The following is a 26,522-nucleotide window of genomic DNA, read 5'->3' on the forward strand; positions in this document are numbered from 1 at the left end:
CCTAGTGCCTCAGAGTCTCATAAATGCCAGGGCCCTCCTGAGATAGCTGCTCCCTGCCAGTGATGTCCTCAGGACCTCTCATGCACTCAGTTATTTTTCGTTAGGTGAAAATGATGTGGTAGAAGCTGCCCATCTGGCCTTGAGCCACCGGAGCCTTGAGAAAACGAGAGAAGACCATGGAGATGGGGAATCCCTCCCTGCCTTGTGTGGTCATGGGTTTCTCTAGACCAAGGATTCTCGACATCAACACTACTGACATTTTGGGCTAGAGACTTCCTTATTGGGGGGGCAAGTATCCTGTGCATTGTAGGATCAGGGATTTGCTCACAGTTACTGAACTAGTAAATGACTGACTCAACATTCAAACATAGGTTTAACCAACTCTTTAATACATAATTTTACTTAGGGAGTCAGAAGGGCAATAGACAGCTGAAACCTCCCTATAATCCAATAGGTATCATGATTCCACTTTACACATGAAGAAGCTAAACTTTAGTGAGGATCAGTGACTTGCCCACCGGCCTCTACCCACTGCACGGCCTCTACCCACTCCACCCTCCCCGAGTTGTGACAACCAAAGCTGTCCCTAGACATGGCCAGATGTGCCCTATGGCTTCTCAACCAGCGTGATCCTTCTGTCAACCTGCCAAGGACATTCCTGGAGGGGAAAAGTACATGGGTGAGGGTAAGAATGAAAGGAAGGCGTGAGGGACAACAGTGTGAGGGAGAGGAAGAGCTTCAGGTTGAGGGTCAGGAGAACCAGGCTTCTAATTCAGAGTCCTGACTCTGCCATTTCCTAACTGGGTACTTTGGGCAAGTCACTTCTGCCTTCTGAGCCTCAGTTTCTTTGGCTAGAGAATGAGGGATGGTGGACACTATTCCTAAGGGTCCTTCTGGCTCCCTAAGTGAGGTCTTAGGGAGGACTGTGTATTTAAAGGACTGTGTATTTAAAGGAGTATGTATTTAAAGGAGTTTGGTTAATACAAGCCTATGTTTGAATATTGGTTCAGCCGTTTCCTAGTTCTGTAATTGTGAGCAAGACACTGATTGTCACTGAGCGTCACTGAGCTTTACAGTTTATTCATCTGTAAAATGGAATAATGAGACCTACGGGGTTGTAGGGAGGTTTCAGGTATCTATTGCATATAACATACCACTCCAAAATTTAGAGGCTTGAACCATAATGCTTTATTTTTTCTAATAATTCAATAGGCTTACTGGGCAGTTCGTCTACTTTATGTGATGTTGTTTGGGATGCTAGGATGTCTGGAAGGTCCAAAATGGCCTCATTTCACATGGCTGGATTTGGTGCTGGATATCATGGACAGAGGAGCTTGGCAGGCTACAGTCCATGGGGTCACACAGAGTCGGACACTACTGAATAGCGACGAAGAACACACACTAGCTAGGAGTTCAGCTGGAGCTGTTGGCCAGGACATATCAGTCAGGAGACAATCATTTGAACAGATGAAGTTTAATATAAAGAATTATTAACTGTAATAGGTGATTGAGTCATGAGAGTTTGGCTAGTAAGAAGCAAGAAATCTAAGCATACAGGGACTGCAGTTATAAGGAACAGCCCCTACCTCTAGACCTAAGGGGGTGCACCCAAGGAAGTGGACCCCAATGCCAAGATCTGGACCTCAGATCCAGGGAAAACTAGGGAGACCTGTTCGTGAAGACATGTCTCCACCTCAATACCACCCAAGGGAGATACTGAAAACTGCTGGCCACAGTATACTGCTGACCACTGTGCTCGGCAGCAGTAAAGCCATGGCAACACAGGAGAAGTTCTGGAGAAACTGTGGGTGCTGCAGGAGTCTGCCAGGAGGAAGCTGGAGCCAGGAAGGAAAGCCCCTTCCTCTTGCGCTATCGCTCCATCACCCTCTACTGACAAAGCTCAATCTTGTTCCAGTAAACAAGGGAAAGTATTTAAAGGGCCCCTCTAACTGTTCACAGAGCAGGCCATGACAGGTGAATCTGGAGCTGACAGACAATGCATTGATAACTGGAGTCCAGGGACTTGGTTCTCCTCCATACGAGCCTTTCTCATATAGCTGCTTGGTGGCTGGGTTCTAAGAAGGATGGTAGGGAGCAGAAGCAGCCAGGCCTCTTTAGGCTTGAGCTCAGAAGCTCACTTCCACCATATTCTACTGGCCAGAGCAGTCACAGGGCCAGCTCAGGCTCAAGGGGAGGGGAAGCAGACTCCACCCTATGTTGGCTTATGTGTGAAGAGAAGAACAGAATGGCCAAGTCCTCTTGTGGACATCAGACCCCACAGTGTGCCCTCTGGTCACAACAATTCATGTCCCTCCCAAAAACAACATATGCTAACTCCTCCAAAGAACCCCCCCCCCTCCAAATTTCATCCCATTATTACATCGGCTGGAAATCAGGATCTCACTGGTTGGATTAGATCCATTAACACATGAGACTCTTGGGATATGGTTCTTTTGTTGTAGCTCCTCCATTATTATCTACCTCAGGCTGAAATCTTGTGAATCAAATGGCAATTATTTATGTCCACCACACCTGTAGGCATTCACCATTGCATTCAGTTATTACAGAATCCTAAGTCCCTGGGAAGGAGGTGTTACAATCCCAGAGCAGAGTCCAGAGTCACTTCCCCAAAAGGTCAGAACTGAAAAGGCCCTTTGTAGAACCTCTGGGGTAGGATAGCCACAATCTGCACTTCTGTTTAGAAAGAGGAAAAATTTGACACACAGAGAAATCCCTGATTCATAACAGTTCTAAGTACAGTCGGGCACCCATTGCTAATTCCTCCTGTTGCAGAGACTGGGAGTGTATCTGATTAGTGCCTAGTTCTGCTCCCTGAAATTGGTTCTCCTCTGCCCTTGTCTCTATCCTTTGGAATCTTGGCTTCACCTTCTGTATCATCCTTTCTTTTTCATGATAAACAGCCCATGTGTTCTTAGCCTGCTTCTTGTCTGTAGGAGGTTAGGAGCCCAGAGGCCTCTTTTCACTTTGAATGGTTTCTGTTCCTTGTAGTTAGATCTGCTATAATTCTTTAAACAATTTGTAAGGTGTGAGGTGGGGCTCAGGGCCTCAGGACATGAAGCTCTTACAGAAGTCGAGTGTACAATGCCAGTCCTGCTTGGTCCCTTGAGCTGGTAGCTGGAAGGCAGGTGCCTCACCTCCAGAGGCGTGGGGTGTCCCTGGGCTCCCCCAGGTGGCACCTGGACAACCTCCCAAGCTTATTACAGAATCCTTGCTAAGTCCTCGGGAAGGAGGTGTTACAATCCCAGAGCAGAGTCCAGAGTCACTTCCCCAAAAGGTCAGAACTCAAAAGGCCCTTGTAGAGCCTCTGGGCAGGCCTCAATTTTTAAATATTGATTTTTATGGCAGTATAGTTGTTTCACAATGTTGTATGAGCTTGTAGTGCAGAGGAAAATGAATCAGCCACACATAATACATACATATATGTCATCCCTCTTAGATTTCCCTCCCATTTAGGACATCACAATGCATGAAGTGGAGGTCCCTGTGCTATACAGCATGTTCCCATCAGTTGTCTATTTTATACATGGTATCAATAGTGTATATGTGTCAATCCAATCTTTCAGTTCCTCCCATCCAATCCCTTTCCCCCTTGGAAGCCATTCATTTGCTGTCTACATCTGTGTCTCTATTTCTGCTTTGCAAATAAGATTATCTATACCACTCTTTTAGATTCCACATGTATGCATTGATATACAATATTTGTTTTTCTCTTTTTTACTTACTTCACTCTGTATGACAGTCTTTAGGTCCATCCTAAAAGATGATGCTGTTAAGGTCCTACACTCAATATGCCAGCAAATTTGGAAAACTGAGCAGTGGCCACAGGTCTGGAAAAGGTCAGTTTTCATTCCAATCCCAAAGAAAGGCAATGCCAAAGAATGCTCAAACTACCGCACAGTTGCACTGATCTCACACGCCTGTGAAGTAATGCTCAAAATCCTCCAAGCTAGGCTTCAACAGTACATGAACTGTGAACTTCCAGATGTTCAAGTTTGATTTAGAAAAGGCAGAGGAACCAGAGATCAAATTGCCAACAGCCACTGGATCAGAGAAAAAGCAAAAGAATTTCAGAAAAACATCTACTTCTGCTCATTGACTATGCCAAAGCCTTTGACTACGTGGATCACAACAAACTATGGAAAATTCTTAAAGAGATGGGAATACCAGACAACCTTACCTGCCTCCTGAGAAATCTGTACGCAGGTCAAACAGCAACAGCTAGAACGGGACATGAAGCAATGGACTGCTTCCAAATCGGGAAAGGAATACATCAAGGTTGTATATTGTCACCCTGCTTATTTAACTACTATGCAAAGTACACCATGTGAAATTCTGGGCTGGATGAAGCCCAAGCTGGAATCAAGATTGTTGGGAGAAATATCAATAACCTCAGATATGCAGATGACACAACCCTTATGGCAGAAAGTGAAGAGGAACTAAGGAGCCTCTTGATAAAAGTGAAAGAGGAGAGTGAAAAAGTTGGCTTAAAACTCAGCATTCAAAAAATGAAGATCATGGCATCCAGTCCCACCACTTCATGGAAAACAGATGGGGAAACAATGGAAACAGTGACAGATTTTATTTTCTTGGGCTCCAAAATCCCTGCAGATGGTGACTGCAGCTATGAAATTAAAAGACACTTGCTCCTTGGAAGAAAAACTATGACTAACCTAGACAGCATATTAAAAAGCAGAGACATTACTTTGCCAACAAAGGTCTGTCTAGTCAAAGCTATGGTTTTTCCAGTAGTCATATATGGATGTGAGAGTTGGACCATAAAGAAAGCTGAGAGCCAAAGAATTGATGCTTTTGAACTGTGGTGTTGGAGAAGACTCTTGAGAGTCCCTTGGACTGCAAGGAGATAAAACCAGTCAATTCAAAAGGAATTCAGTCCTAAATATTCATTGGAAGGACTGATGCTTAAGTTGAAGCTCCGATACTTTGGCCACCTGATGCGAAGAACTGACTCATTGGAAAGACCCTGATGCTGAGGAAGATTGAAGGCAGGAGTAGAAGGGGAGAACAGAGGACGAGATAGTTGGATGGCATCACCGACTCGATGGACATGAGTTTGAGTGAACTCTGGGAGTTGGTGATGGACAGGGAGGCCTGGCATACTGCAGTCCATGGGGTTGCAAAGAGTCAGATATGCCTGAAAGACTGAACTGAAAGGTCCATCCATGCCTCTAGAAATGACCCAATTTTGTTTCTTTTTATGGCTGAGTAATATTCCGTGATATATTTGTACCGTATCTTTATCCATCTGTCTGTTGGTGGGCATTTAGATTGTCTCCATTTTATGGCTATTATAAACAGTGCTGCTATGGATATTGAGGTGCATGTGTCATTTTGAGTTACTGTTTTCTCTGGGTATAGGCCCAGTAGTGGGATTGCTAGGTCATGTGGTAGTTCTATTTTTAATTTTGTTAAGGGGTCTCCATATTGTTTTCTATAGTGTCTGTATCAACTTGCATTCCCACCAACAGTATAGGAGGGTTCCCTTTTCTCCACCTCCTGTCCAGCATTTATTGTTTGTAGATTTTTATTTATTTATTTTTTAATTTTATTTTTAAACTTTACATAATTGTATTAGTTTTGCCAAATATCAAAATGAATCCGCCACAGGTATACATGTGTTCCCCATCCTGAACCCTCCTCCCTCCTCCCTCCCTGTAGATTTTTTAATGATGGCCATTCTGACTGATTTGAGGTGATACCTCATTGCAGTTTTGATTTGCATTTCTCTAATGATTAGTAATGTTGAGCATTTTTCCATGTGTTTTTGTTGGCCATCTGTACGTCTTCTTTGGAGAAATGTCTATGTAGTTCTTCCACCCATTTTTTAATTGGGCTGTCTATTTTTTTTATATTGAACTGCATGGGCTGCTTATATGTTTTGGAGATTAATTCTTTGTTAGTACTTCGTCTACAAATATTTTCTCCTATTCTGAGGGTTGGCTTTTCATTTTGTTTATGGTTCCCTTTGCTGTGCAAAAGCCAGCTCTCATTTAAGAGGTGTTCAGGGCTCCCAAGTCAGAGCAGGGGAGGGATGAGAGACACTGAGAGATGGGTCACAGCCAGATACACAGGACTGGCACGTCATGGTCAAGAGTCTTGACTTCATCCACTGTCAGATCTGTGTTTTGGAAAGATGTCTCTGGATGCTGCTCAGTGTAGATTGGAAGGGGAGACCAGCAGGTCTCCAACCAAGACGGTGGTGGCCGAAATGTGGATGGTAGCAGCAGCAGAGAGAGGAAAAAGATGGATGAGAGGAATACTTAGGAGGTAAAAGGAGAGCACTTAGGGGTTATTTGGTTTTGAAGAGGAGAGTTCAGGCCTGGACAGATCATAGAGGCTCAGATTTGGGCAGCTGTGATGATGATCTTGACAGGTGAGGCAGGAGGAGACCTCAGTGGAGGGACTGAGGAATAGTGAGTTCAGCTGAAAGGTCTGTGGGTTGGAAGAGTCTCCAGGACAGCCAAGTGGAGAAGTCTTGGAGGAACTGGGGCGAGTGGGTCTGAAGCCGAGGAGTGAGGTCAGAGCAGCGGAGAGCCATGGGGACTCGAGCTGGAGGACTTGAACCTGAGAGGATGTTAACAGTGGAGGTAATTGTCCAGGGAGCATGCTCCGAGTGCTGAGGGAAGGGCTCTGGGGTATTTTCATGCTTGAGGTTTGCCTGGGTGAGGGAAGTGAGCCATGGAGGAGCTGAGAGCCTGGCCTGCAGAGCAAGGACGTGAAAGGCCAGAGACTCAGAGTTCAAGAGAGGCGAAGGGGGTGAGGGTGACGGGGAGCAAAGGGGCTTGGGTGAGGAGCCAGGGGGGAGTGAGGGAAGGTTCTGGGTCCTCCAGAGATAGTGTGGTGAGCTGGGTAGAAAGGTCAGGGCCTGAGGAAGGACCAGCACCAGGCTCTGGGATAAGGCGAGGCAAAGGCAGACAAGGAGAGGGCCAGTGGGAGGGAAATGGGCGACACAGAAGAGGGGTTACTACAGGCCTGGTTGCTTCCAGAGTGGGGCTGGGGCTCCTCAAGGTCTTCCTCCTAAGACCTCCCAGACACTTCCTGAACAGAGGACATGCACGGTCAGGCCACACCAGGGGCAGGGGAGCCATCTTAGCCTCCAGATTGAAGCTCTGAGGTATGTGGGGGTGAGGGCAGTGAGTGGGGCAGTTGGGAGAGTCAGTAGACAGTATCCCCTTACTAGTTACAGGGCTTTGCAGGGAGGCTGTTCCAGGTGCTGGGGGGGGGGGTGCGTATGGGGGAGGGGCCAGTGTCAAGGGTCTCATCTCCCCTTGTCTGATGGACAGCAGTGGGGATGAGGTGGGGTGGGGTCCAGGCTGACACAGGGTGGCCCCCTGAGGTGGCTGTTGGCACTTGTGATGGTTACTGCCGTGGTGCATTGTGCGGTGGAGGTGGGACAGCAGAGTGAAGGTGTGCCCAGAAAGCATGGTGGGTGGGAAGGGGGCTAAAAGTGTGCACACAAGTGTGCGCGCACACACACACGAACACTCACATACATAGCCTTCCAGCAGATTCCTGTGCCTTCCTTTGGGTCCCTTCAAAACCAGTCAGAGGAATAAGTCCTCAGCTACCCCAGACCCAGAGCAGCGACTGAGGAGGAAGGTCAGCACTGCCTGGCCAGGGGGAGGCTGGCAGCGTTCGGGGACAGGCCCTGCAGGAGCACAGGCTGAGGGCGGGCCCAAAGCACTCCAGTCCTCAGGCCTTCTCCCTGGGCTGGGGTGCTCACCAGTCAATGCATGGGGCTCATTCCCAGAAAGCCAGACATCACAGCACAGAAAGCGGGTGCCTCGGTTTATTGGAGAAATGGAGGGGGAACAAGAGGCCAGAGAGTTAGGGGACATGGGAAGGAGCGCTCTTCTTCCTGGGCGAGGCCAGAGGCCAAGACAGCCGAAGGGAGGAGTCCCTCCCCAGGCTGCATCCCCTTCAGGTGCGACTAGACGAGCAGAGCAGAGCAGAGGCTGATGGGAAGGAGGGCGTGGTGTATTCTCAGAACACGAAGGGGCCAGCTACCGAGGCGCTGCTGTTCTCAGGCAGCAGTGGGGGCGGTGGCACTTCTGGCAGGCCGAGGGGCCTCTCTGGCTCTCCCCGGGGCCGCCTAGCACCTCCCCAGGCTGCAGGAACCCCCTCCGCAGGTGGTGTTGAGCTGACCGCAGGGCGCGCACAGGCCGGTGCTCACCGCCAGGTTCCCGCTGCAGGGGGCGCTGCAGACGCTGCCCGTCACCGGCCGGGAGCCCGACACGCAGAGGTCTCCGCAGACGACCCCGCCGCGGGAGCTGCTGACACCTGCGGGGACGAGGGCGGTGTCAGGAGGCCTGCTAGTGGCCACCGCATCTGGCCACCTTCGTCTGGCCTCTCTTATCTGTTCAGCCCTCCCAGGAAGGACACAAAGATTCAGTTGGTGTTCTGAAGGTGTGGATGGAAACAGCCTGCAAATCAGGAGCCCTGGCTTCTGGCCCCGGATCTCCTTTGTGACCTTGGGCAAGTCCCTTCCTTGCTCTGGGCCTTAGTGTCCTCACTATACAAGGTGAGGGTTGTACTGTGCGACATCTGAGGTCCCTTCCTGCAGTGATCTTTTTCCAATCTCATTCATGCTGTGAGGGTCTTCCTGTTAGCTAATCTCAGTCTCTCCTACTGTATGACTAACCTACTCCCATTTACTGAGGGAATTATTTGAAACACTCCTCCTGGTATCCCTATACACTCATAGCCAGGACACTCTTATTGCCCAATCTAGAATTTTCCTTTTCATGGCTCAGAATACTTACAGACATTCACAGCTCCAACGCCTTCACACAGCCTGAGTGGGGAAAAGGTAAAAAAGGGAAAGAGAAAACAGGTTAGAATAAGATCCTCAAGTTTCCCCTGGGTGTCAGGATGGGTCAAATGGGCTATTTCTGGCTTATATTTATGCCCTTGTGTTAACTTTTATAAAGTGATGTTCTGGCAAGTTGCAGCAATGCCAGGGCACACTATTTAGCAAACAGAGTATATACTGAATTTCAGCCTCACTTGCCCCTCAGTTGGCTGCTTTTGTGCAGTGCACAGTCGGAGCAACAATACCTGGCATACCTGGCTGGGCTCAGCTTTAGGAAGAGGAAGTTTCCTTTGGGGAGTCACATGAGGCCAGGATCAGAGTTTGGCCAGCATCTCCACCCTAGGGCAGGATGACTGCCAAGAAACCTGGCAGGGAGTGGATCTTGCAAGAGCTGAGGATGGAATAATTTGAAGATGTTCTGAACTGGGAGGTAGGGCACCTCGGTTCTAAATCTAGGAAGGCCCCGGGCCCTCTGGGACCCTGGACGTTGCAGTGGCACTGGCCCTCACTTCCTCTCTGTATGTTATTGACCATGTTCCAGTCCTTTGAGATACGGGCCTCAAAGACCTCAGAGTCTAGCTTGGGACCACTTCTTAGGACTGAGACTAGAATGAGGAAAAATCAGAAGTGGGCAGACCTATGCAAGTGGAGTTCATGCGGCAACTGAGATGATCCTCACCTCTGCTCCTCGCCCTCCAGCAGGCGCCTGTAGGTGGCGATCTCGATGTCCAGGCCCAGCTTGGAGTTCATCACCTCCTGGTACTCCTTGAGCAGGCAGGCCATGTCCTGCTTGGCCTTCTGCAGGGCCTCCTCCAGCCCGGCCAGCTTGCAGCGGGCGTCGTTGAGGGCCACCTCGCCCTGCTGCTCTGCCTGGGTCACTGCAGCCTCCAGCTTGGAGTTCTAAGGGCCCAGGAGAGGATAAGGTGGGTTATGGCCTCTGGGTCTCTGTGTCCATTTCCTGGATGTGTCCAGTCTCTCCACCCAGATGAGATCACCCCAGAAACAGACCTCTCCCTTTTATCACCTAGGGCTCCCTGAGTGGCCATAACCTAGGACTCAAATCATCCAGATGGGCTGGAGAGTGAATGGTGAGATCCAGTTGGGCACACACACTGCCGATGGGACCCTGGGTGGGCCTCAAATACTCCTTACCTGGCACTTGGCATTCTCAACCTCAGCTGTCAACCTCTGGATCACGCGGTTCAGCTCGTTGATCTCCTCCTTGGTGCGGCTCAGGGTCTCCCCATGCCGGATCACCGTGGCCTTGATCTCCTCACACTGGAGGGAAGCAGAAAGGCTCATGAAGCTCAGCATATGACATTCCACCCACTCAGGACAACATGGATGATTCGCAGGCTGTACAGTGCTCAGCCTGTGTAACCATACACTGCAACTCTGTCCTGCCACTATAACTTGAGAACTGTCTGCCCTTCTGTTATCATCTCTAGGGATCAGAATCCCTGGGGAAAAAAAAAAAGGTTCTTCTAATTATATATACCTCAAGTCCCTACCACTGCTGTGTCTAGGAGGCAGGTGTCCTGGACCACTCACCTTGCTGCGGTACCAGCTCTCAGCCTCGGCCCGGCTGCGGCTGGCGATGTCATCATACTGGGCCTTGATCTCAGCGACAATGTTGTCCATGTTCAGGTCCCGGCTGTTGTCCATCTTGACGATGACCGAGGTGTCTGAGATGTGGGCTTGGAGAACTCGGATCTCCTGTGGATCGGGAGTCAGGAAAGAGAAAGTATAAGCAAATTATCTGAGCTTTTCCTCACCCGCCAATGGCTGTAATCTCTTTGGTCCATCTGGAGCCAAAGTCTCGTTTGGAGCAGACAGTTCCCTGATGAAATTGCATCACTTTCCATACAGATAAGAAATCCCATTTAGAAAAAAGTGTAATTACTTCTCAAATGTTTGCTTTGGGGATTTTTCAGGCCCCTGAAAATCTTGTCCCTGCAGCCAGCATGCTGGGGACACTTCCTTGGGGTCCAGGCCCCTGTGTGGAGACCCATTTCTTGTTCTCATGGACCAGCCACAGGCTTCTGGCTGCCAGAGAAAATCTGAGCTAGAGAAAGTGCGGTCAAGGTGTGTGCCTGGGCTTTGGTTTCTCAAGGCACAGCTGTCCTAGAGGTTGTCACCCTTACTAATTCCGTGCCCCTTGCTAATTCTGTCCCATTTTGCTTCTCTATTCCTCTGCCTAACCCTTCAATCTCAGCCTGTGTTCCCACATCAGCCGGCCAGTGGGAGGGCTGGACAGGGGCTCAGGGATGCCCACCAGGACCAAGAACCCTCTCACCTCCTCATACAACCGCCGCAGGAAATCGATCTCCTGGATCAGGGCCTCCGAGTTGGCCTCCAGGTCTGACTTGAGGACGTAGGCGCAGTCCACATCCTGTGTGGGGTTCAAGGGGCTGTGAGATTCAAGGTCACTCTGCGGGCTTGGCTGCAGCATCGCAGGACAGAGAGGACAGGGTGGCCAGGGGCTCAGGGAGGAGCTTAGCTCAGGCACTTACCTTCTTTAGAGCCACAAACTCGTTCTCCGCTGTGGCCCGAAGAGCAACTTCTTCTTCATACCTGAGGGGTATGGGGAAAACAGGGCCCCTTCTGAGCGACTCTAAACTTGACCATGAAGCATGCAAGCAAATAAGCCTGATTTCTAGCTCCCCACCTCCACTCATTTCCCCACCTCCAAAAGAAATGGGGTGGGACCAGGGTGGTTCAAGCCTCCTGGGATACATGGGACTATTGAAACACCCATCTTCACATCACCTCTGAGCTCCTCAGTGGGGTGGGCGTGGAAGGGGGGCCGGGGGCAGGATCTAGAAGCTGTGTGAGTGCGAGTGTGTGTGTGCACGTGTGCGTGTGTGTGTGGCTGGGGCTGGCAGGTGCCTTCTTTTCTCACCCAGGTCTGCATTTCCCTTTCCTCTGACTCCTCCCCTTGCCCCTGGCTTTGCTACAGGTGGTAGGATCTCCCCTCTGTCATCTTCCTCCTGGCTCAGCCAAGAGATGTGGAGCCTGCTGCTTCCTCCTGCTCTGTGGGCAGGCCTGCTCAGAGCTAGAGGCAGGGAGCATGGTGGCCTGGCAGTGCATGGCTAAGAGTATAACTGAAGGAAGGTGGCCAGCTCTGGAAACCAGATTCCTTTAGAGTACCCAGTGTGTGCTTTCGTGTTCTGTGTCACTCTTTGTCATCTGAGGTCTCTGTCTGTGACTCTGCCATCTCTGCCTACCAGGGGACTGTAAGCCCTACAGAAACACGAGCTGGGTCTATCATTTGCCCCTGGATTGCTATCACCCTGTCCGATCTGCCTGGTGCCTGATAGGTGCTCAAAAAGTGTTAGCTGAGTGAAGGGGTGAACTTCAAAAGAAGGTCCAGGACTTTGAAAGCTAGACTCAAAAGGATCAGCAATGTTAGTTTTTCTGGGGTCCTAAGAGAAGATCTATGGGTAGAAGAAAGGGAGAGAACATCATTTCCCTGACCTGCTGGTAGGAAGTCAGGCTGAGCTCTGTCCCCAGGGGGCCAGGACCCACCCATGTACCTCGAGGAGCAGCAGAGAGCACAGGCTGTTCCTGATCATCAGGCAGAGACCCAGCCATAAGTCTGGATGCTCCCCTGTGCTGGGAGCCACCTTCAAGCCCTTCCCGGAGCTGGCACCTTCCCACACTCACTTCTTCTTGTAGCCCTCCAGCACCTCCTGCACGTGGTTGAGCTCCGAGGACAGCCTTCCGCTGTCAGCCTCCACGCACTCGGCCTCCCGCCTCAATGTCTCGATGTAGCCCTCGAACAGGGGCTCGAGGTTGCTCTCGCAGCACTGGCGGTTCTGGTAGAACTGCAGCTTGGTCTCCAGTAGTTTGTTCTGCTGCTCCAGGAAGCGCACCTGCCGCACAGAGGCAGAGCCTGAGAACCTCTTCTTGTAGGACCAGAGGGCAAGAGTGGGGAGGGTCCCAGCACCAAGACCCAGGATCCCCAGCTCTCTGACCCAGAGTCCTCAGAAGCATTATGTCCCCTCTCTTTAAACCATGTTAGGGCCTCAGTGGCTCTCCTGGAAGTCCTTCCTTGGAGCTAATGTCAGTCTCTTCTAAGGCAGTGTACCTACTGTCATGGAAAGCACTAAAGCCATGCAGAATCCAGACCCTACTGCTCTTGTTAATAATGTGTCCTTGGGCCCAGCACTTAACCCTTGTCCTGAGTGCTTGCCTTGCTAAGAGTTTAATGAGCCCTGTTGCAGAAAAGCACCCGAATGCAGAATGTCTACTATTCCAAGACAGGTGTGACTGTCAGTGTGCAAATGAACAGGTCAACCTTTTTAGAAAGACCAACTGTAAAAGTTAACAAATAAAGTATGTGCCAATAATCAAAATCCTACGACAACAATGCAATTAGGATAATAGTCACCTGGACTATTAGTGCAGGGATGTGGTGTGTGCCAACTCCCTTGTTTTACAGATGAGGAAGTTTTATAGGATTGAGAGGTTCCCTAACTACCTGAGATCTCATAGTGGCAGAAGAATTCAAACTTTGATCTTCTGCCCTGCGGGGTGGGGGTGGGGTGGGGGGAGCCAGCTTCTCTTACTACAATAATTGCTGACAATTGTGCCCAAGAGAAATTTCACATCCATTCTTCCTCCATGAGGTTGGCCCACCACCCCATTCAGATCCTTTTGTGTAATAACTTTGTTACATCCCTGGTAAGTCCTTTCTTGTGCTACTCTTGGTCTCTCATGCTCTTAAGAGCTCCAGATCCTTTTGGCCCTTCCTGGTGGGTATCCCTGTAGCATGAATTCTCACAAGTTTGGCTCTAGATAACCTTCCCTGGCCCCAGAACTTCTTCCTCAATGAAGCCTTCTCCCCTGGCCCCTCGAACCACTGCCTCATGGCAGTTGCCTGGATTCAGTGGAGGAGGCTTGAGCTGGACACTGACATCTGCAGATGGTTTCAACCAGACCACATGCTACCTTCCTCTCCACATGGCCAAGGAGAGCGGGGACCGAGTCTGTTGCTCACCCCTGGATCCCAGGCACAGAGGCATGGACAAGTCACTCTGGGCCCTTCTCAGTGGCCAAGTAGCCACTGTTATATAAAGGGCTCTGTGTGAACCAGGAGATTCCTTCTGGGCAGTCTTCCAGTATTGCAGTCACCAGCCCTGCTTGGACATGGAGAGTACCTCCTTACCAAGTAAGCAGCTGCTGGTCCTCAAATGCATTGAACACCCACAGAGCAGCCCTTTGCTCACAAGATGTTATCTCTCAGCACTAGCGTTTCTGCCCCTAGTTCTGTTTCTGTGTTTTCAGTTTGTCTCCCCCATTAGACTAGGCAGCTTCTGAGCCTATTCTTGTCTTTCTGTGTTCAAGAGGTATGACTTCCTCTCCTTTTGGCCTGAGGGCTTCTGTGGGCATATCTCTGACTCCTTCCTCAGTGCCCAGCTGGGGTCCTGAGCATGGGTGGGATTCAGGAAAGGCATGATCAAGGAGACTTACCTTGTCGATGAAGGCAGCGAACCTGTTGTTGAGACACTTGATCTGCTCCTTCTCCTCTTGCTTCACGCACTGTGCATTGGGGTCGATCTCCAGGTTGAGGGGTGTGAGGAGGCTCTCATTGACTGACACGGTGGTGATGCAGGGAGGGCTGAGGCCGCCCACGCCGCCTGAGCGGTACCCGAAGCTGCGGCCGAAGGAGCCAGCACGGAAGCCCCCGCAGATGCTGCGGCTACCAAAGCCCCCGGTGAGGCCGCGGTAGCAGGAGATGCCGCGGTAGGGGGCGGCCGTGATGCAGCAGCGGCCGGGCCGGGGTCCGCAGGCGGAGACGCAGCTGAAGGCGCGACTGCCGAGTCCAGAGCCCACAGTGCTGAAGCCACAGGTCATGTTGGAGACAGGGAGGTGTCCGAACAGTGGAGAAGCTGGCAGAGGACTGAGCCAAAGGCCTGTGATCCCTGAGCTGTGGCAGGCCCTTTTATGCACCAGGGCAGCTGGCAGTAAAAGGGGCAGCAAAGAGAAAATAGCTGCATTTTATTGGCTTGGCATCACCCTGGCCTCTTAAGAGCCAACTGTTTGCCTATTCAGTAGAGCTGTGTCAACAATCTCGGCCTCAGGCCTGTTTCATCTTCAAAGCCGTTTATGAGCTTCCTCATGGCCTCTCCCCGTCCCATTGCTACTGGAAGTGGAGACCTCCTAGAAGTATCTAGCTGGACTCCATGCTCTGAGTGCAGGCAACAGTTGCAGTGAACTGGGGTAGAGCCTGCTCCCCAAATCCTTTCCTGGAAGGCACAGGGCTGGACTATGGGCCCTGGACCTATGACCTGGCTTTGGGGTAGAGTGGTTGGCCTGTCCCATGGAGGGGTTGGCTTGTCCCACACAACCTCTCGTTATGGGCCTCTTTGCCTTTATCTCTTAAAGTATGTCCCATTCTTCACCATCAAAATGAGCTTCTCTTAAGCTATTCCTACCCAGAGCCTATTCAGTGATCGGGGTTGGGGGAGAGATTTGGGAGAGAGCATGGCCCCTGCACTTTGGACATTCCTAGGAAGGCAGGAGCCATGGGGCATCCACTGGGACACAGGAGAACCTGAGTCAGAGAGTTCAGGAGAGAACCAAGGTTGTTCTTCGGAGTTCTAGGCATCACTACTGGTGGGCTTCCCAGGAGGCGCTAGTGGTAAAGAACCTGCCTGCCAATGCAGGAGACTTAAGAGATGCAGGTTTGATTCCTGGGTCAGGAAGATCCCCTGGAGAAGGGAATGACAGCCCACTCCAGTATTCTTCCCTGGAGAATCCCCATGGACAGAAGAACTTGGCAGGTCCATAGGGTCCAAAGGGTCACAAAGAGTCGGACACGACTGAAGCAGCTGAGCACACACTGGTGGGCCAGGGGGCAGGGGTGAGAGTAGAACACCCCAGAGCTGCAGGATTAATCCAGGGAGCATCCTTGGAGGTGTGTTGAAGGAGGACCAGGGTCGGGTAAGGCTAGGGTTGGTGGGAGACAAGGAAGGAGTTCAGTTCTGATTTGGAAACTGTGCCATCACTAATTCTTTCATTCATTTGGTACATTCTTATCCAGTGCCAACCATGCACCTTGCTAGGTCCTGGGAATCCAGCAGAGACTGGAGGTATTCGGAGGTAGGAGAGGGTTGGCGTGGACACAGGGATGCCAAGGCTTGTCCACTGTGGGAAGGGGAGAGGTCACAGGTAGGAGGAAGCCCCTAATGCCCAGGTTGAGCTGGGGTCAGATGTTGGTGGGGTGGAAGTCCTTCGGTTTCCTAGCAGGGAAGCTGAGTGATGACTGTTGGTATGTATGTGCCCACTCGGAAGAGTGAAAGGTGTTGGAAGTAGGGGAGGTCACCAGAGTTCTGAAATGGTGTCACTTCCTCCCTCAGAGGATCCTTGGGTGAGCAGAGGTGGGGGTTCATGTGGCTGTCCTGAAAGCCAAATTCCCTTATTTTGCCCCCCTCATTTTGAACCTGGACCACTGATGACTTTGATGGGTGGACTATGGGACTGAGCCAGGAGGTTTCCCTAATCTGAGACTTTAAGCCTATAAACCCTTCCAAGCGTATGTCTCTTGAGCACCTTTGTACTTGAGGATGACTCCTCTGATGAACCTGTTTCCTGACCCACTGCCACCAAATGCTGACCCAGTCTGGGCTAAAAATAGCCTTCCAAGCATCCTCCCAGAGCCTCACCTTTTGCCCTCCCTACCACCTCACAGGTGAGTGGTCAGTTATGTCCCAGGGAGGGGCCATCTTTTCTGGGAGGGCAGGGAATGGGTGGACTGTGGAGATCTGGCAGGGAGCTGGGCAACACACACATGGAGCTGAAAACAGACCTTCCCAGCCCCTCCTCTTGAGCCCTAGGCACAGATATCCACAGACTCCTGTGCCTGGAGTGGGCTCTGTGGGATAGGGGCGTCAGCTATGAGAGACACAGGAGGCAGCCTGGGAGTTTGGGGGTGACTGAGTCCAGCTGAATGGCCTGTGGGACTTTGGGGGCGCTTCTGTGGGAGGCATGCTGGTTGGTACTTTCTTGCTCAGCCCTTGCCGGCTCAAACATCTGCCAAGACAGAACCAGATATTTCTCTCCTCTTGTCTCAGCTGGAACTGGTGAGCTTCTGGAAGTTTCTCACTGTATGTCCAGTGGTTATGTGAGATTAATTCTTGGTCAAATGCTGTGGATCCTCCATCTGTCGCCGCACTCCTAATTACCTCTGTCCTCTGATCCTACTTACCTACCTGGATCTAGTGGGCTCGGTATCCAAATTGGACTCTTCACTGAGGGTCTCTGTGTAGACACACCCATCTCCTTGGGTTGGGGGAGCCATGAGTGTTCCCAGGTCCCGGTCCTGATGGGCACGTAGACTCTGGAGATGAAAAGCATGGTTGGAAGCTCGGCTCTGCCACTTACTAGCTTTGTGACCTGTGATAAGTTATGCTTCCCCAGATTCCTTATCTGTAAAATATGAATGCAATCCAGACCTTGCTGGAATGTTGGGAGGATGAGGAGCGTGCCCGGAGGCAGGAGGTGCTCTCCCCTACCCTGGAGGCAGGAGGTGCTCCCCCCTACACTGTATACTAACAGGGGCCAGCAGGACCTTGCAAAGGGTCAGTGAGCATTGGCTGTGAAGTGTCATCCTTGTGTGAGCAGAAAATAGCCAGGCAGCTTTATGAGGCAATCAAGGCCACCCCAGCAAGCTTTAATTAAAGCACTTATGTGTCAGTGGTCCAGAACAAAGAGAACTGAGCCCTGGTGATCCCCTTAGAGAGGAGGCTGACAAAGGGGACAGCAGAATCCTGCCAGGCTGCTTCCAGCTGGGCTCCAGGCTGGACTGGGCCCCGCCCTTACCCTGGGCTATAAAGGTTCTGGCCGAGTCCCAGGCTGGTTCAGTCGCCAAGGCTTGTGCCCTGTGTCTCCCCTTCACACAGCTGGCCTGGGTCCGCCTGGGGACTGATCTGCCTCTGCTGTCTGGAACTGCAGCTCACCCTGTAGCTCTGATTCCTGCCTACCACCCTGGGATGGCTAGCATCACCCAGCCTTATTTATAACTGTGCAGTTTTCTGGTGGTCACCTGCTTGTCTGCCTGGCCTTTGACCCATGGATGCCCTGACTTTGGTCATTTCTTCTTGCCTTTATACCCATGAGTCCTTTAATTCTTTTTACTTTAGGTAAAATCACTAGGCGCAAGAGGACCATCCTGGCTCGGGCTGTGCCTGTGTGCTGCCGGTCTGGAAGCGACGAGGCTGTTATGGTGAAGCTGAGGATGTGAGAGTCAGGAGATGTGGATACAAATCCCATCTCTGCCTCTGACTAGCTGTGTGACAAGTAAGTCCATCTGTGTGCCTTGTTTCTTCGTCTGTAAAGTGAGGATTGGAATGCTGGCCTCCTAGACCTCCCTGAGGATGAAACGAGATGGTCTCTGTGAAAGCCCCTGAGGCTAAGCCTGCATTGCCTGCGATCCAGGAGGGAACTGCGTCCCCTCCCCTTTGCCTGCTTTGTTCTCCAGTCTTGCCGCCTCCAGTTTTGCCTTCCGGCCTTGAATTTGCAATACACTGAGGCAGAGCGGCTGGAGCTGATAAATCGTGGCACCATCACAGACTCTACAACTGTTTATTCAGTGAGTACTGTGTCCTGTAAGAGATGAGGAGACATTTTCCGTACTTCCCTGTCTTCCAAAAGCTGACTGTTTAATCAGGTAGGTTTGGAAATAAGTACATGTTAAATGGATAGTAGATATAGTCCTTTTCCCAAGGCAGTTTGCAATCGATTATGATTGATTGTCAATTGCCTGATAAAGTGCGTCTGTTTCAGGGACTGAGCTCCCTGTAGGCTGGTGCAGTCAGGGCGGCTCTGTGGGAAAGGCCAGACTTGAGCTGGGTTTTGAAGGGTGGGTAGGGCTTGGGGCAGTCAGAATGGTAGAAAACGGCAGAAAAGCACAGAAATATTCAAAGAGCACTGGTGGATCTCAAAGGGTGTCATACCTAAAGGGTGAACTTTGGGCTCATTCCAATGAAGGTTGGGAACAAGACAAGGACACGGGCTCTCAAAGCCATGCTTACTTGACATACTGGAGTTCCTGGCCGAGAAAATAAATATATGCAATTAATGTAGAAGAGAAAGGACTGGTATTATCTGTAGACAGTGGGATCAGCTGTGTAAAAAACTCAACAAAAATCAACCAAAAAACTCTAGAAATGACAGGATGTGTTGAGCAGTGCTGCTGGTTTAACAAGATCAACTTACAAAAATTAAAAGTGTGTTTCTATATCAGTGTCACTAATGAGAAAATAAATAGAAATTAAAGACACCATTGTGAAGAGGGATAAAAACAGCGCAGTAGTTGCCATGTAACAATAAACTATTCATACAATCTTTATGGAAGAGGTTAGACTCTTATAAAAGAATACAAGAAAATCTAAGTAGAATTATATCATATTCAGAAATAATCTGACCTAATATTTTAAAGATATCAATTCTCTCTAATTTTAAGTATAATGCAATATAATTCCAGCTGAATTTCTTTTGAGGGGCTTGATAAAATCAATCTAATTTTTATGCAAAAGAATAAAGTCCATTTACAGTAAAGTTGGTTATGAAAAAAGGAAAGTAAAGAGAATATCTGAGGATAGAGAGTCACAGTAATTAAAAAGCCTAGTACCTGTGTAAGGGCAGGTAAATGAACCATTGGAACAGAAGAGAGAGCTCAAAACAGGCCCTTTAATGTAAGATAAATTTGGTATTTGATGATGGTGGCAACAAGAGTTATTTATTCAGCTGGTGAGATAAGTAAAAATAGACCCACTACAGGGAAAGCATAGAGCTGGTGTCCAGTTTGTAGTATATGCCATGGGAGACCTCATTGAATGTAAGGTCTGGACATGAAACATGCAAGTATAAAGCAAACAGAAGATATAAAAGAAAATCCTTGTAACTTAGGGGTGGGAAAAGACTTAAGCAAACTTTAAAAGTCAAAATCACACAAAAAAAGAAAAAATCAAAACAACAGGAAAAAGTTTGATATAATCACATCAAAATTAAGAATTCTACTTCAATGAAAGACTATAGAGAAAAAGTGGAGAGCCTGGGAAAAGCTTAATATCTGCAATATATAAGGAGCCCTACAGAACAACAAGTGAAGGACAGGAAATCCGATGGAAAGCTAGCCAGAGTCTGCACAGACAGCCCCCCAAAGGGAAAGACCAAATGACTTTGAGGATGCTCCTGCCAGTCCTTAGAGGATGCAGACCAGAAGCATGAGATATCCTTCTACCATCAGAATGGCAAGGGTTAAAAAGCAGGTACTACCAACAGTGAATGGAGAGTTGGGAGAATGGGGACCCTAGGGCACTGGGGGTGGAATAAGAGCTGGTGCAGGCATTCTGGAAAGCAGGGTAGCACTGTGCATGTATTTAGGCACGTGTAAAGCCTAGGACCCAGCAACCCCACTTCTGAGGGAAGTCCGACCCCACATCTGAGAACAGCCCCTCTGCCAGCACCAGACAATTCATGGTGGCCTTGCTTGTAGCAGAAGGAAGTGGGAGTCAGCCTAGATGACATAAAAGGTGATAAAGGTGTATTATGGAAGTTAGAAGCAACAGAACTGATGTACTTACAGACAACACAGTGTTGAGTTAAACAGTGTCAAAACCATACCATTTATGTAAATAAAATGTACACTGTCCAGAAGCACTGCTACTTACTTCACAATGTGTGTGTGTGTGCTTAGTTGCCCAGTCGTGTCCAACTCTTTGCGACCCCATGGATTGTAGCCCACCAGGCTCCTCTGTCCATGGGATTCTCCAGGCAAGAATACTGGAGTGGGTAGCCATTCCCTTCTCCAGGGGATCTTCCCAACTCAAGGAGCAAACCCAAGTCTCTGGCAACACAGGCAGATTCTTTATCATCTGAGCCACCAGGAAAGCCCCACTTTACACTAATAAGGCTATAATACTTTATACAATTTGGAGACATCATCACATGCATTACAGTGGGTGCCTTGGTGAGGAGAGTGAGAGGAGGGATAAGAAATGAGGGGGAACAGATGAGTAAAAGAGGGAAGAGCCTTTATGGGCTGGTGAAGACACTCTGCCAAGAACTGGGAAGTGTGATGGACTCAACTCTGGCCAAGAGGTCTAAAAGAAAAACCAGAAATGAGACAAAGAAAGCGGGAAAGACCTCGGAGATAAGAAAGAGAGCTTCCTTGCGGCCAACCTGAGCTGGGCTGAGGAGCCTTCAGACATCTTCTTCTGAGCCTTTGGTGCCTAGGCAGATGTGTCTTGGAAGCAGATTTTTAAGGAGCTGAAATTGACAAGGCATAGGAAGGACCAGAGGAAAGAGGCCTGGTACTCAAGATCTGTTCGAAAGTTAATATGTCAGGGTGATGACTGTGGGTTGTCCAAGGAGGTTACACCATGAGGTACTGAGCACTCAGAGGGAAGCTTCTGGGAGAGTGAAAAAATCCAGGCTGGGAAGAGTCAGGGAAGCTGCACTTTGTGTCCATCTACCTTTGAAGGCTTCATGGAGGAAAATGGCTTTTCCCCAATCATGGCATTGGGTGCCTTTGGTAGCCAGACTAGGATGCCCTCTAGTGGGGAAGCATGGCAATGCCGGCAGTCCAGAAGCATCTTCTCTAAGGCACCTCAGGTCCCAGGGTGGGACTCATGCATCTCTGTCGGATGGTCTGAACCACAGAACTCAGAGCTGTGAAATGGATTGCACATCAGGCTAATATGATGCAGCTGGATGAGAGGCTGGAACTAGATAGGAAAGGGCTAGTTATAAGTGTTTCTAGGCCAATTTTTTTTTTTTTTTTTTTTTTTTGCTCCTGAAATTTCTCCTCTGGGAAGCCTCCTGAGCTGTTGGGGTTGGGGAACTCCGGAGGACACTGAGTCCCACCACATCCTTCAGGCAGCTAGCTCCTCCCTGTCTCATGACCAGCTTGAGCAACCCTGGAAGCGACCCCTAAGTGGAACCCAAAGCTGGGTCCCCTGTCACTGCAGCCCCCTGGGTGTCCTCACCTCTTTGGGAACCAAAGCATCAGTCCTGTCCCCTAGTAGCCTGACAGCATCTGTGGGTACAGCTGCCTCTCATGTCCCCGTCAACTTTCCCTCACCCCAACACAGACACCAAACCTCTTCTTCTTCAGGACTCCTCAGTTGCCCTCGACCCCCATGGGCTGCTGTCTTGGCCACCACTGTTCCTCCAGAAGCAGCAAGGGGGCTGAGACTGGGCTCTCTTCCTCCTGTGTGGTCTGAGCAGCAGAGGGCAAGGATGGCTGCCACTTTGGGCTCAGAGCATCCGTGAGTGCTGCCTGAGAATTCGGGAGCTCCTTGAGACAGAGCGTGAGCTGACCCTGCTGATTACTGCCCAGACCACAGATTCATAAGTAAAACAAATTTTGGCTTTTAAAACTGCTGTGTGTTAGACCTACAGATTTTGTGAATAAGCTTATGGTTGCTGGGGGTGGGGAGGATGCAGGAAGGGATAGGTAGGGAGTTTGGGATGGACATGTACACACTGCTATGTTTAAAATGGATAACCAACAGGGACCTACTGTATAGCACGTGAACTTTGCTCAACATTAAGTGGCAGCCTGGATGGGAGGGGAGTTTTGGGGAGAATGGATATAGGTATTAATATAAGTAAGGCTGCATCCCTTTGCTGTTCAACTGAAACTATCACAGCATTGCTTGTTAATTGGCTATACCTCAATACAAAATAAAAAGTTTTTTTAAATGCTCCTATGTTTTGGGGTGATTTACTACACTGGCTGGATTCCATAATTTGCAACCACTCTTCATGATTAGAATCATCTCATTTCAGAATTTAAGATATTTTAAATTCATTTTAAGATTTCGGTTTTAAGCTCTGCTTAAACCTATTCTCTCACTCCACTTTTAAACCGCCTCCCCAGGGCCCAGCCAGTCTGCTTACAGCTATAACGGCTTGGCTTGGTGGGGCAGGTCTCTCATAACACACCTCCACCTCCTTCTTTGAGGAGATTTTCAATGTGTGTTGCATCAAGGGGAAGCACTGTTGAGCAGGCCTCTGCCTAGGTGACAGCTGGTGGGGTGCGGGCTCCATGGTCGCCTACAGTTGAGTAGCAGTCCCACAAGCTCGTTGAGGGTTGATTCCTGTGAGGTCCCCCAATACTGGTGGGAAAACATTTGGCCACACTTTGCCTTCCGTGCTGCTGGGCACTGGGAAGACTGTGGACTTTCCACCTCAGCTTCCTCCCAGAACATCTCTGGGGCCTGTGACCATGAGGAGTAAAGGGCAGGTCCAATATGCAGCTCTCTTAGACCTTGGGGACTAACATCCTTTGGTGCTGAGCTTTGGGACTTGGCTGCCATTCTGGGGTCTCTGGAAAAATCCCCTGGATCTCCATTCCTCATGCAAAACCATAATGGACAACTTAGTTTTTTGTACATCTGAATCATAGCTTTTTAGCAGCTATTTCGCCCCAGCCTGTTTCTCCCTCTGGCATCAGATTCAGGAGACTCAAAGCTGTTCCCCCAGGTCCCATCCTGTTTTCCCCAGTGATATGATGTTCTTCTGATAACCCCGCACCTCAGAAACACTGCTCCTGCCTTCCACCTGCCTAGGGCATGAGCGGGCCATGCCCTTCTTGTCCTGGCTCCAGGCTCTTATTCTGTGCCCGTCTGCCTGTCCTCTCCCTATCTCAGCAACATCTCATTTAGCTTGAAAGCCTCTTAGAAATAGGGATCTAATCCGCAAACAGGAACCTTCTGCTGACCTGGGATTGTGAGGGAAGGAGGTGTTACACTTAGTAAAACACTAAATACTTGAGGGTTGACCGAAAGCTTCTGCATGTATGGAAGGATTTCTAAATCTGTTACATTAAAGTCTATCTAGGGTGATGTGGGAGAAGGCAATGGCAGCCCACTCCAGTACTCTTGCCTGGCAAATCCCATGGACCGAGGAGCCTGGTAGGCTGCAGTCCATTGGGTCGCTAAGAGTCAGACACGACTGAGCGACTTCACTTTTACTTTTCACTTTTATGCATTGGAGAAGGAAATGGCAACCCACTCCAGTGTTCTTGCCTGGAGAATCCCAGGGACAGCGGAGCCTCGTGGGCTGCCGTCTGTGGGGTTGCACAGAATCGGACATGACTGAAGCGACTTAGCAAGGTGATGTGAGGTTGACCCAGCCCAAGGCCAAGATGGAATCGGAAATGCCCTCCAGGCTGTGAGGTCAGGCCACCTCATTTCACATCGGGCAGCAGGAGTGACTAGTGACTGTATTCCTTGGTGATTAATCCAGCATCCAACACCCACATGTCTCAGCCAGGCGAGAACTGCAACACTGATCAGAGCCTGGGTCTCTGAATTCCTGTGTGGAGGGCTATCCTACGGACCGGGTTACACCCTCCATGGTGCTAAGCGATCAAGGAATCAACTCTTACTGTATTTGAGCCACTTGGTGATGTATGGGGTGGGGTGAAGGATACAATGAGACTGATCTCCCCTGGGTGTAGGCCATAGGGGTGCATTTTTTGGTAAGGAATTAAAAAACCAATAGTAAAACTGACTAAAAATCAGCTTTTCTTATCATCACCAAGCACGAGCAATTCTAAACAATGTCAGTGACAAAATACTCTTCCCCACCAGAGTACACTGCTGCCACTCGCCGCCCACCTCTCACCTTGGGGATACATCACTGGCATGATTATACACATTTCCCTTCAGCCCCGGAAGCTAACCTTCTTTACAATACAGGATACAGGAATGCACCCAGTAATCCTGGAAGTTCTGCCTTCCCTGCCTTTAGGTCCTTCTGGGGCAAGAAGGATCATCTCCTGTGTCCTTTGGCTGCAAGATTAACGAGATTAGGTCAGAATTTGTAATTGGGCCAAAGGTATCATATATCAGGGAGCAAGCCAGGCTCCATAAGAAACTCCGCCCAAGGGATGCTCCATGTGAGATGCTGATGAACTAACCTAATCTTCTCTACCTTTGAGAGTAAACGCGTGAGGCCCCCAGAGAGAAGGCAGCAGGGACCACTTCTGAGATGCCATCATGCCTGGGTCACCACTGGTCCTGAACAGTGGGAAGCCTTCTGCCCCGAGTCCCTGCACACCCCAGAGCGACTCGGTGCCACTGCTGACGTGCAGCCTGTCCCCCTCTAACGTCCTCCTAGGAAGCCACCATCGCCCAGACCGCCGGGACACACATTTTCCTTAAATCCTGAACAAGCACAACAGATGCAGAGAATTAACTTAGAGGGAATGTTAACAAAAGGAGATAATTGTGAGTTCACCAATTGTTGGGATGGAACTAGGACTTAAAGGGCAGTGGAAGAAACAGCTTTATATGGAAGAAACAGCTTTAATGTAAAGGGAGGAAGTCACACTGTGCATAAAGCATTAAAAAACTCCTTGGAGTTAAGGAAGGATGTATTTCAGTGAAAAGGAAAGAGGAAAAGAAGCAAAGCTGGATGGAACCAGCCACTTCATCAGATGGTGGAGACGATGCTTTAAAAACACAGATGGAAGGATTTGAATATTGTTGAGTGAAAAATTTCATGTGTTGGACATCAGCCAGGTGCATGAACACAGATGCTAAGATGAGAGCGTCTGTGATTTTTGGGGTCCCTCCTCAACAGTTCTGTCTCCAGAGGGTAGAGGAAACCATAAGGCTTAGTTTTCTTGATCTGGGAAGCCCTGGTTGGTGTGTGAACAAAGCTAGCTGGAAGAGATCTTGTCCCTTGCCAGTCCATGATAGCAATGGAAGGACTTTTTTTTTAAAAACACACGCATCATTTAACAAGGATCTAGAAAAGTATATTGTAAAATTAAATTTCAAGAAATTATTGGTATGAATACATACTCAGAGCCCAAAGAAGGACTAGAAAATGAAATTCTGACAATATTGTCACGAATAATGTTAATGAAAAGAGACAGAGCTAGGCATTCAAAGAAATCAGTGTTGCTAAAGAGAGAGGTATTCTAACTCAGATTTTTTCATGTTTTTATTATTTATTTTTTGCATGAGATGAGCTGTTTTTCAAAAAAAACACTTTTTATTTTATATTGAGGTACAGCCGATTAACAAACAATATTGTGATCATTTCAGGTGAAACTTAGATTTTAAAAGATTAGCTTCACAAAGGTTTGAGGGCAGGTCACGTGGTTTCAATTCCAAAGACGACAAAGTAGGTTTGCTCTTGTTTCTCCCAAGCAATGCTTGGGGCCAGAAGCAGCTCAGGTGCACACAGGTAAGGGATGGGACACGGCAGAAACAGGCCTGTTGGCTGGAGAAGAAGCCTCTTCTTCTGCCAACAGACAGACAGATGATATCTATCTGTCTATCACCTAAGTATTCATTATCTATCTACTTATCTATCATCTATCCAGTGTACTTAGCATGGGCCCTGTGGAATGATGAACTCTAATGGATTCCCAACAAAACTGAGATCCCAAGGCTTCCCTAGGAAATGTTGAAGGCCATCCAGTCTGACCCTGGCATGCTCTGTTGGGAACACAGGGGACCAGATAGGGTGGGTGACTTGTGCCAGGCTATAGCGTCAGCAGAGCCAGGATGAGTGTCTGGGGCACTGATCTTGGCATTTTTCTCACTGCTTCACTGCTTTTCTTTGTTGTGGAGACAGGTTTGCGTGCACATGAGCTCAGTCACCTCAGTCGTGTCCGACTCTTTGTGAACCTATAGACTGT

The 26,522-nt window shown here is 49.4% G+C and overlaps 1 protein-coding gene across 1 annotated transcript; it reads right to left on the reverse strand.

The window, feature by feature from the left end:
* Positions 1-7,814: 7,814 nt before the first annotated feature.
* On the reverse strand, positions 7,815-14,788 carry LOC102390320 (keratin, type II cuticular Hb3). The gene is made up of 9 exons (XM_006058472.4): positions 14,327-14,788; positions 12,518-12,726; positions 11,365-11,425; positions 11,148-11,243; positions 10,403-10,567; positions 10,004-10,129; positions 9,531-9,751; positions 8,802-8,833; positions 7,815-8,319 (listed from the first exon to the last, which is right to left on the reverse strand). The coding sequence occupies exons 1-9, from the start codon at positions 14,708-14,710 to the stop codon at positions 8,132-8,134; spliced, it is 1,482 nt and encodes a 493-aa protein (XP_006058534.4). The 5' UTR covers positions 14,711-14,788; the 3' UTR covers positions 7,815-8,131.
* Positions 14,789-26,522: the final 11,734 nt, after the last annotated feature.

This window comes from Bubalus bubalis, chromosome 4 (assembly GCF_019923935.1).
Source record: "Bubalus bubalis isolate 160015118507 breed Murrah chromosome 4, NDDB_SH_1, whole genome shotgun sequence".
In the NCBI taxonomy this organism is placed as follows: Eukaryota; Metazoa; Chordata; class Mammalia; order Artiodactyla; family Bovidae; genus Bubalus; species Bubalus bubalis.